We start from the raw sequence: 9,927 nt of genomic DNA on the forward strand, positions 1-9,927 counted from the left end.
GTGATATGACATGTATTACATTGTTGTATGTGATATGACATCTATTACATTGTTGTATGTGATATATGACATCTATTACATGGTTGTATGTGATAAATGACATATATTACATGGTTGTATGTGATATATGACATCTATTACATTGTTGTATGTGATATATGACATCTATTACATTGTTGTATGTGATATATGACATCAATTACATTGTTGTATGTGATATATGACATCTATTACATTGTTGTATGTGATATATGACATCTATTACATTGTTGTATGTGATATATGACATCTATTACATTGTTGTATGTGATATATGACATCTATTACATTGTTGTATGTGATATATGACATCTATTACATTGTTGTATGTGATATATGACATCTATTACACTGTTGTATGTGATATATGACATGTATTACATTGTTGTATGTGATATATGACATCAATTACATTGTTGCATGTGATATATGACATGTATTACATTGTTGTATGTGATATATGACATCTATTGCATTGTTGTATGTGATATATGACATCTATTACACTGTTGTATGTGATATATGACATCTATTACGTTGTTGTATGTGATATATGACATGTATTACATTGTTGTATGTGATATATGACATATATTACATTGTTGTATGTGATATATGTAATCTATTACATTGTTGTATGTGATATATGACATCAATTACATTGTTGTATGTGATATATGACATCTATTACATTGTTGTATGTGATATATGACATCTATTGCATTGTTGTATGTGATATATGACATCTATTACACTGTTGTATGTGATATATGACATCTATTACGTTGTTGTATGTGATATATGACATGTATTACATTGTTGTATGTGATATATGATATATATTACATTGTTGTATGTGATATATGACATCTATTACATTGTTGTATGTGATATATGACATCAATTACATTGTTGTATGTGATATATGACATCTATTACATTGTTGTATGTGATATATGACATCTATTACATTGTTGTATGTGATATATGACATCTATTACATTGTTGTATGTGATATATGACATCTATTACATTGTTGTATGTGATATATGACATCTATTACATTGTTGTATGTGATATATGACATCTATTACATTGTTGTATGTGATATATGACATCTATTACACTGTTGTATGTGATATATGACATGTATTACATTGTTGTATGTGATATATGACATCAATTACATTGTTGCATGTGATATATGACATGTATTACATTGTTGTATGTGATATATGACATCTATTGCATTGTTGTATGTGATATATGACATCTATTACACTGTTGTATGTGATATATGACATCTATTACGTTGTTGTATGTGATATATGACATGTATTACATTGTTGTATGTGATATATGACATATATTACGTTGTTGTATGTGATATATGACATGTATTACGTTGTTGTATGTGATATATGACATGTATTACATTGTTGTATGTGATATATGACATCTATTACATTGTTGTATGTGATATATGACATCTATTACGTCGTTGTATCAAGGTAATATTTATATGGTGCTGGGATCCCTGGGTCTTTGTTAAATCCTGGTTCCGGCCCTCTGTGTGCTTAGCTGCGGTGTAGCTGCAGGCTACAGACTTACCTGCGCTGTAGCACACTCCTTTGTACTTGACAATGTTGTCGTGGTGAAGAGACTTGAGGATCTCGATCTCGCGCTCAAAGTCCCGCAGGTGCTCGGCCGTGCTGTGCTGCAGCTTCTTGACGGCCACCACCTCCCCCGTGCTGTCCTGCAGCGGGTCGTACCTGCACATCTCCACGCTGCCAAAGTTCCCCTGCCAGGCCAGACGGGGGCGTTTCAAACAAAGATGGCCGACAGTGCGTGGAAGGTGTGGCCTGACTGACCTTTCCCAGCTGCATGAGGAAGATGAGGTGTCGCTCCTCAAACTGCGCGGGCTCCTGGCACTCGGAGGCCCACGGGAAGCCCAGGCCCCGCGCCCGGGCGGGCACCATGTCGCTCTCCACCAGCAGCTCGTAGTCTGCAACGGGATCAGCAGACGCGTGAAAGCGGCGCCCCGGGTCACGTGACGTGCACAGGAAGTGTCCGTGCCTGGCGTGAAGAGACTGTTGAGGTCTCGGATGACGGCTCGGAAGGACGGGCGGTGAGTGGGCTCGTAGTCCATGCAGCTGTGGATCAGGTTGGCCAGCTCCGTCCATTTGGGAGCTGGCAGCTGGTGGCGGTCCTCGTAGAACATCATCTTCTGTGCACACAACACAACCTCAAGGCTGCACACTTTTACACTTCCACTGCTCGCCATTGTTAGAATAATGATGTATAAATGATCACACAACTCTTATGCTTAAAGGCCGTTGCTATAGTTATTATCTATTGTGCTGAACTTGTACTTTTCTATCTGTGCAAAGGGATTGCGAGTCGTCTTGCATCAGTGTTTGTGTCCAGACCCGGCCTGCTGACTGCCAAGGGCGAACATCGAGTACAGTGACGCAGACAAAGCAGTTACTATAGTTATTATCTATTCTGCTGAAGTTGTACTTTTCTATCTGTGCAAAGGGATTGCGAGTCGTCTCGTATCAGTGTTTGTGTCCAGACCCGGCCTGCTGACTGCCAAGGGCGAACATCGAGTACCGTGACGCAGACAAAGCAGTTGCTATAGTTATTATCTATTGTGCTGAAAGGCCTACTGAAACCCACTACTACCGACCACGCAGTCTGATAGTTTATATATCAATGATGAAATCTTAACATTATAACACATGCCAATACGGCCGGGTTAACTTATAAAGTGACATTTTAAATTTGCCGCTAAACTTCCGGTTCGAAACGCCTCTGAGGATGACGTATGCGCGTGACGTAGCCCGACGAACACGGGTATGCCTTCCACATTGAAGCCAATATGAAAAAGCTCTGTTTTCATTTCATAATTCCACAGTATTCTGGACATCTGTGTTCGTGAATCTGTTTCAATCATGTTCATTGCATTATGGAGAAGGAAGCCAAGCAAGCAAAGAAGAAAGTTGTCGGTGCGAAATGGACGTATTTTTCGAACGTAGTCAGCCACAACAGTACACAGCCGGCGCTTCTTTGTTTACATTCCCGAAAGATGCAGTCAAGATGGAAGAACTCGGATAACAGAGACTCTAACCAGGAGGACTTTTGATTTGGATACACAGACGCCTGTAGAGAACTGGGACAACACAGACTCTTACCAGGATTACTTTGATTTGGATGACAAAGACGCAGACGTGCTACTGTGAGTATGCAGCTTTGGCTTTTTTTTGCGTATGTACGTAACTTTTTTAAAATATATAAGCTTTATGAACCTTGGGTTAGGTGAACGGTCTTTTGGGCTGAGTGATTGTGTGTGTTGATCATGTGTTTGAATTGTATTGGCGTGTTCTATGGAGCTAGGAGCTAGCAGAGGAGCTAGGAGCTAGCATAACACGTACCGTACCGTAAGTGCGCGTCACGTACGTAACTTTTTAAAAATATATAAGCTTTATGAACCTTGGGTTAGGTGAACGGTCTTTTGGGCTGAGTGATTGTGTGTGTTGATCGGGTGTTTGAATTGTATTGGCGTGTTCTATGGAGCTAGGAGCTAGCAGAGGAGCTAGGAGCTAGCATAACAAACACGCAGGTGTTATTATGCAGGATTAATTTGTGGCATATTAAATATAAGCCTGGTTGTGTTGTGGCTAATAGAGTATATATATGTCTTGTGTTTATTTACTGTTGTAGTCATTCCCAGCTGAATATCAGGTACCGTGAGTATGCAGCCTTGGCTGCTAAACATTCGATAACTTGACCGTATGTGCGCGTCACGTACGTAACTTTTTAAAAATATATAAGCTTTATGAACCTTGGGTTAGGTAAACGGTCTTTTGGGCTGAGTGATTGTGTGTGTTGATCAGGTGTTTGAATTGTATTGGCGTGTTCTATGGAGCTAGGAGCTAGCAGAGGAGCTAGGAGCTAGCATAACAAACACGCAGGTGTTTTTATGCAGGATTAATTTGTGGCATATTAAATATAAGCCTGGTTGTGTTGTGGCTAATAGAGTATATATATGTCTTGTGTTTATTTACTGTTGTAGTCATTCCCAGCTGAATATCAGGTCACCCCCGGCTCTCACAGCATCTTCCCTATCTGAATAGCTTCAACTCCCCACTAGTCCTTCACTTGCACTTTACTCATCCACAAATCTTTCATCCTCGCTCAAATTAATGGGGAAATTGTCGCTTTCTCGGTCCGAATCTCTCTCACTTCATGCGGCCATCATTGTAAACAATAGGGAACTTTGCGTATATGTTCAACTGACTACGTCACGCTACTTCCGGTAGGTGCAAGCCTTTTTTTTATCAGATACCAAAAGTTGCAATCTTTATCGTCGTTGTTCTATACTAAATCCTTTCAGCAAAAATATGGCAATATCGCGAAATGATCAAGTATGACACATAGAATAGATCTGCTATCCCCGTTTAAATAAAAAAAATTCATTTCAGTAGGCCTTGAAGTTGTACTTTTCTATCTGTGCAAAGGGATTGCGAGTCGTCTCGTATCAGTGTTTGTGTCCAGACCCGGCCTGCTGACTGCCAAGGGCGAACATGGAGTACCGTGACGCAGACAAAGCAGTTGCTATAGTTATTATCTATTCTGCTGAAGTTGTACTTTTCTATCTGTGCAAAGGGATTGCGAGTCGTCTCGTATCAATGTTTGTGTCCAGACCCGGCCTGCTGACTGCCAAGGGCGAACATCGAGTACCGTGACGCAGACAAAGCAGAGACAGGGCGATATCACGAGTGTCAGCACATTTGCATTTCTGAATAATATATTGTGTCTAACTGGGGCTGCTGAAATGGCCCCCCCTTCCTTCAGAAGCAGCCTCAATGATGTAACCAGGGACCTCCCGAATAAATAGAGGAGCACGTGGGACTGTACCTTAGAGCGTAGGTTGGAACTGTAACTAAGTGTGCAGCCCAACCTAATTCTGGTTGTGCTTACACACCTTTAAGCAATTTTATTTGGGACCAGTGTGACCAGTAGATGGCAGTCACACATAAGAGATGCGTGCGGACTGCCTGTTCAATAAATGACACCAGCAAGCAACATTAAAAATGTGACGTGTCATTGACGACACAGAACATTACACACGGCGCTCAAAAATCGACTTAGGTAAGAACCACCATTGTCACATTCACGTCTTGTTATGTTTGTGTTTATTTACTGTCAGCGCTATTATTTTGATTCGACTTCCTGCATGTCTTCCCTGAGTGCTCATATCCCTCACCTGCCCCCGATTGGCAGCCTGGCACACCTGGTTGCAGTTGCCAATCAGGCTGCTATTTATGCCTGCCTCGCCCTCCAGTCAGGGCTCGATGATTGACTCCTGTTTCCCCTGCATGTGCACTTACCAGGGGTACTCGTTCCTTTCTGACATTAAAGTCATGTTTACCTGCGCTACGCCTGCCATCTCTGCATCCTGGGGTTCAAGACCAACATTACCTTGACAACCATTACATGTTAAGTCAACTACAAGGAAGTGTTTGAAATGGAGAATTATAAAAAAAATCATAAAATGAGCCCTTTAATGCGCCTTATAATCCGGTGCGCCCTCTGGTCCGAAAAACACGGTAAGGCCTTTTCGCGTTGATGGAATCACATGATTGGCCAATAAAATGTAATTCGCTGTTTAAACGCATCAATTTGAGTGTCTTTGTGAGTAGAAGGAAGATTTGTAATGTAAACAAGCGAGTGTCGTTAGCATTAGCTAGTATGCTAACACGTTTACCAGTGTCTGTGTTAGTATTATCAACTAACAATTGCTGCCGTGTTACAGACACTATATGTAAATAAACATGAACTATTTCTGTGTAAATAACACATTTCACAATGTATATATCTGCGCCTTATAGTCTGGTGCGGCTTATATACGGATGTTTTTGTTTTTCTTCTAAAATGTAGTGGGTGTGGCTTGTGTGCTCGGAAAATACGTTTATTGTTCTTACTATTTTTGTTGTTTATTTGTTACTAATTTATATATCCATTTGTTCTTTTAAATGCTATATAAAGTTGAGTTCTGGTAGTAAAATAAATACAAATAAGTGAATAATCAAAACAATGGTGATGATTATTTCTGCCATAATGGTCCAGCCCTAACATGACCGGACAGGACCGTTAAGGGATTCTGCTGACCTTGCGGTAGTCCAGCGTGCAGAGCGGCTTATCTCCGCCGCTGCAGATCTCCCACAGGGTGGCGCCAAAGCCCCACTTGTCCGTGGCCAAGCCCAGATTGGGCGGGTTTCCGATGCATTCGGGCGGCACCCAGGGGATCCGCTCCACCAGAACTGCGGGACGCGAGCGGGAGATGAGCCGGGAGAAGGTCCAGCGGGCGCTTGGGTGTGCTCACCTTCTTGAGGAAGCACGCTGACGCCGATGCCGGGGTCGCTGAGCTTGACGAAGGGCAGGCTGCCCGTCTTGCGGTCCTCCTTTCGGATCACCAGGACGTTCTTGGCGCACACGTGACCGTGGACCACGTTCTTGTCCTCCTGAGAGACCGCACGTCAGTCACCTAAAAACAACAACCTTGCACCGTGACCACTGACCAGGTAGTGCATGGCCCAGGCCAGCTGCTTGGCCACCTCCAGCTTCCACACGATGTTGATGCTGCCCTTGTTCTTCTTCAAGTAGGTGTCCAGGGAGCCGAACCTGCCGTGCTCTTGGACCGTCATGTCTGAAACACACGCTCCACTCAGCATATCACCTCATCCAAACCCCACCGCCGCTTGGACTTACTCTCGTCCCCGCAAACGCAGACGCCGTAGTTGAGGAGGAGGTGCTTGTGGGAAAGCTGACTCATCATGCTCGCGGCTTCGAAGAAGGACTACAGAAGGACGGAGAACACATCCTCGGTCAGCATTAGCATGAGCGCTACATGTATATAAAACAACAACAGCTGGTGTGCAGTAAGTGCAACACTTACGGGACAAACACTTTGTAGGGCGCAACAAAAGACACATCTGGCATCGACCCGACACGATACCAGCAGGAGTCATGCATACTTGTATTATTTTGTAGTGTTGAATGGGAGAAAACCTGTTTAGTACTGACCGTCTGGAGTGGACTTACGCTGTCGTTAAGCTGAAGTGGAGTGGTAACAGCTCGTGGTCACAATAATTTCTTAAATTAAGCTCATGACGCAGTAAGTTGAATGATGCGGACACGTTTGTTACTGGATACTTTCTAATACGCTCGTTCCTTTGTATGTGTAAGTAATATGGAACTATAACTATTTGATACTTGTTTATGTTGACTAATTTTACACTGCAATATTGTTCAATAATTATTATGTATGTCTAACTTGTGTGCTTAGCTGCTGTGTAGCTGCTTACTCCAGTAGCCTATAGCCTAGCATGTTTACCTTTTGTAAATGACTTTAGTAAAGTACAATAAATTGTGGGTTTATTGGAGGACATTTAGATGTTAACTGGCTGTCCAGCTTTGCACAAGTAAACTCTCTGCTTGTATCGCACATGATATCACACACACGTAAACACTCTGCAGGACTGCTTGTATCGCACATATCACCCACAAGTAAACACTCTGCAGGACTGCTTGTGTCGCACATGATATCACACACAAGTAAACACTCTGCAGGACTGTTTGTATCGCACATGATATCACACACAAGTAAACACTCTGCAGGACTGCTTGTATCGCACAGGATATCACACACGTAAACACTCTGCAGGACTGTTTGTATCGCACATGATATCACACACAAGTAAACACTCTGCAGGACTGCTTTTATCGCACATGATATCACACACAAGTAAACACTCTGCAGGACTGCTTGCATCGCACATGATATCACACACAAGTAAACACTCAGCAGGACTGTTTGTATCGCACATGATATCCCACACAAGTAAACACTCCGCAGGACTGCTTGTATCAAACATAAGTAAACACTCTGCAGGACTGCTTGTATCGCACATGATATCACACAAAAGTAAACACGCTGCAGGATTGCTTGTATTGCACATGATATCACACATACAAGTAAACACACTGCAGGACTGCGTGTGTCGCACATGATATCACACATACAAGTAAACAAGCTGCAGGCCTGTATATATCGCACATGATATCACACACAAGTAAACACTCTGCAGGACTGCTTGTATTGCACATGATATCACACACAAGTAAACACTCTGCAAGACTGCTTGTATCGCACATGATATCACACACAAGTAAACACTCTGCAGGACTGCTTGTATCGCACATGATATCACACAAAAGTAAACACGCTGCAGGATTGCTTGTATTGCACATGATATCACACATACAAGTAAACACACTGCAGGACTGCTTGTATCGCACATGATATCACACACAAGTAAACACGCTGCAGGACTGCTTGTATCGCACATGATATCACACACAAGTAAACACGCTGCAGGACTGCTTGTATCGCACATGATATCACACACAAGTAAACACTCTGCAGGACTGCTTGTATCGCACATGATATCACACACAAGTAAACACTCTGCAGGACTGCTTGTATCACACATGATATCACACACACAAGTAAACACTCTGCAGGACTGCTTGTATCGCACATGATATCACACACACAAGTAAACACTCTGCAGGACTGCTTGTATCACACAAGTAAACACGCTGCAGGACTGCTTGTATCGCACATGCTATCACACATACAAACAAGTAAACACTCTGCAGGACTGCTTGTATCGCACACGATATCACACACAAGTAAAAACTCTGCAGGACTGCTTGTGTCGCACATGATATCACACATTTTACACGCAAGCTGATATCTTCCCATCCCAGCAGGTTTTTTGCTTGGCTGGGGTCACACGTGTTATGAATGTAAGGTTCTAGCATCAGCAAGCAAAGTAAAGATGTTGTCCCTCATTCAGCGAGCAGGTCAAACCTCAGAGTAGCTGCGATGGGCTTTGTCCAGGATCTTGACCACCACGTCCATCTGGTGAACCTCTCCATAGTCTCCCAGCTCCTTCCTGACGCCGGAGAAGACCTTGGTGAAGGTGCCCTGGCCCAGACTCTCCTTCTGCAAAGGTTCAAAGCAAAGGACTAAGGAGGACCAGGTGATGTTCTATCAGACACAGACAACATGGCCATGGCCATATTTGACATGTGGACAAACTGTATATCACTCTTTTTTACTGTACTTTAAACTACAACACAACACTGGGCAATCCAGTTTTGAACAACACTGGACAAACTCACAAGTACATATTTCTCATTTCTAGTGAAAACAAACTTAAGCATTGAGTCACCTTTGACCGTAAAACGCTCATTTTCTGTATTTTTCTTCTCCATCTGCCACAAATCCGTTAAATTGAAAAAAGTTAGAAAGCTGAAATTTGGCCACAGAGTTTCGGGAAAAAAACAAACACTTTTTTGAGCGCGACCATTTTTTGTCGCTTAGGAGGGATAGTGTGAGTTTTTGTAAAAAGAAACGTCAGAGTTCCAAAATAATAATGCATCAAAATGAGTGTTGTTATGAATGATTGACCTATTAAGGGCTGTAATGACCTCATCTCAAGTATTCCACTTTGCAACTCCTTTTTGGAAATGATGCATATTTTGTGTTGTTTTTACAAAAAGAGCATAAAACATTAAAAAAAACATCACAAATACATAAAAACGTTATATCTACGGGTAGGTCTGAAGCTGTTGAAAATTTTTAAGTGTTGAAAGATCATAAAAATAATAACATTTGACTTACTGCCATTTTTTGTTTGTTCGATTTTTTTATTTTATTATTTTTTGCACCATGGCTAGGGAAAGTTGTTATGTACGTTTTTTTGTTTTATAACAACCACAAATGCTATTATATTGTGTTATGTGTGACCATGT

The 9,927-nt window shown here is 42.1% G+C and overlaps 1 protein-coding gene across 1 annotated transcript in view; it reads right to left on the reverse strand.

Annotated features, from left to right (window-relative positions):
• Positions 1 to 9,927, reverse strand: part of jak2a (Janus kinase 2a) — a 46,999-nt gene that overhangs the window by 10,140 nt on the left and 26,932 nt on the right. Inside the window, exons 12-19 of the mRNA XM_062057141.1 lie at positions 8,981 to 9,115; positions 6,814 to 6,901; positions 6,624 to 6,751; positions 6,428 to 6,566; positions 6,214 to 6,365; positions 2,116 to 2,266; positions 1,911 to 2,044; positions 1,651 to 1,840 (exon numbers count right to left, since the gene is read on the reverse strand). Coding sequence (XP_061913125.1) covers positions 1,651 to 1,840; positions 1,911 to 2,044; positions 2,116 to 2,266; positions 6,214 to 6,365; positions 6,428 to 6,566; positions 6,624 to 6,751; positions 6,814 to 6,901; positions 8,981 to 9,115 — 1,117 coding nt within the window. The remainder of the gene's footprint in view (positions 1 to 1,650; positions 1,841 to 1,910; positions 2,045 to 2,115; positions 2,267 to 6,213; positions 6,366 to 6,427; positions 6,567 to 6,623; positions 6,752 to 6,813; positions 6,902 to 8,980; positions 9,116 to 9,927) is intronic.

Source organism: Entelurus aequoreus, linkage group LG08 (genome assembly GCF_033978785.1).
Source record: "Entelurus aequoreus isolate RoL-2023_Sb linkage group LG08, RoL_Eaeq_v1.1, whole genome shotgun sequence".
NCBI classification, from domain to species: Eukaryota; Metazoa; Chordata; class Actinopteri; order Syngnathiformes; family Syngnathidae; genus Entelurus; species Entelurus aequoreus.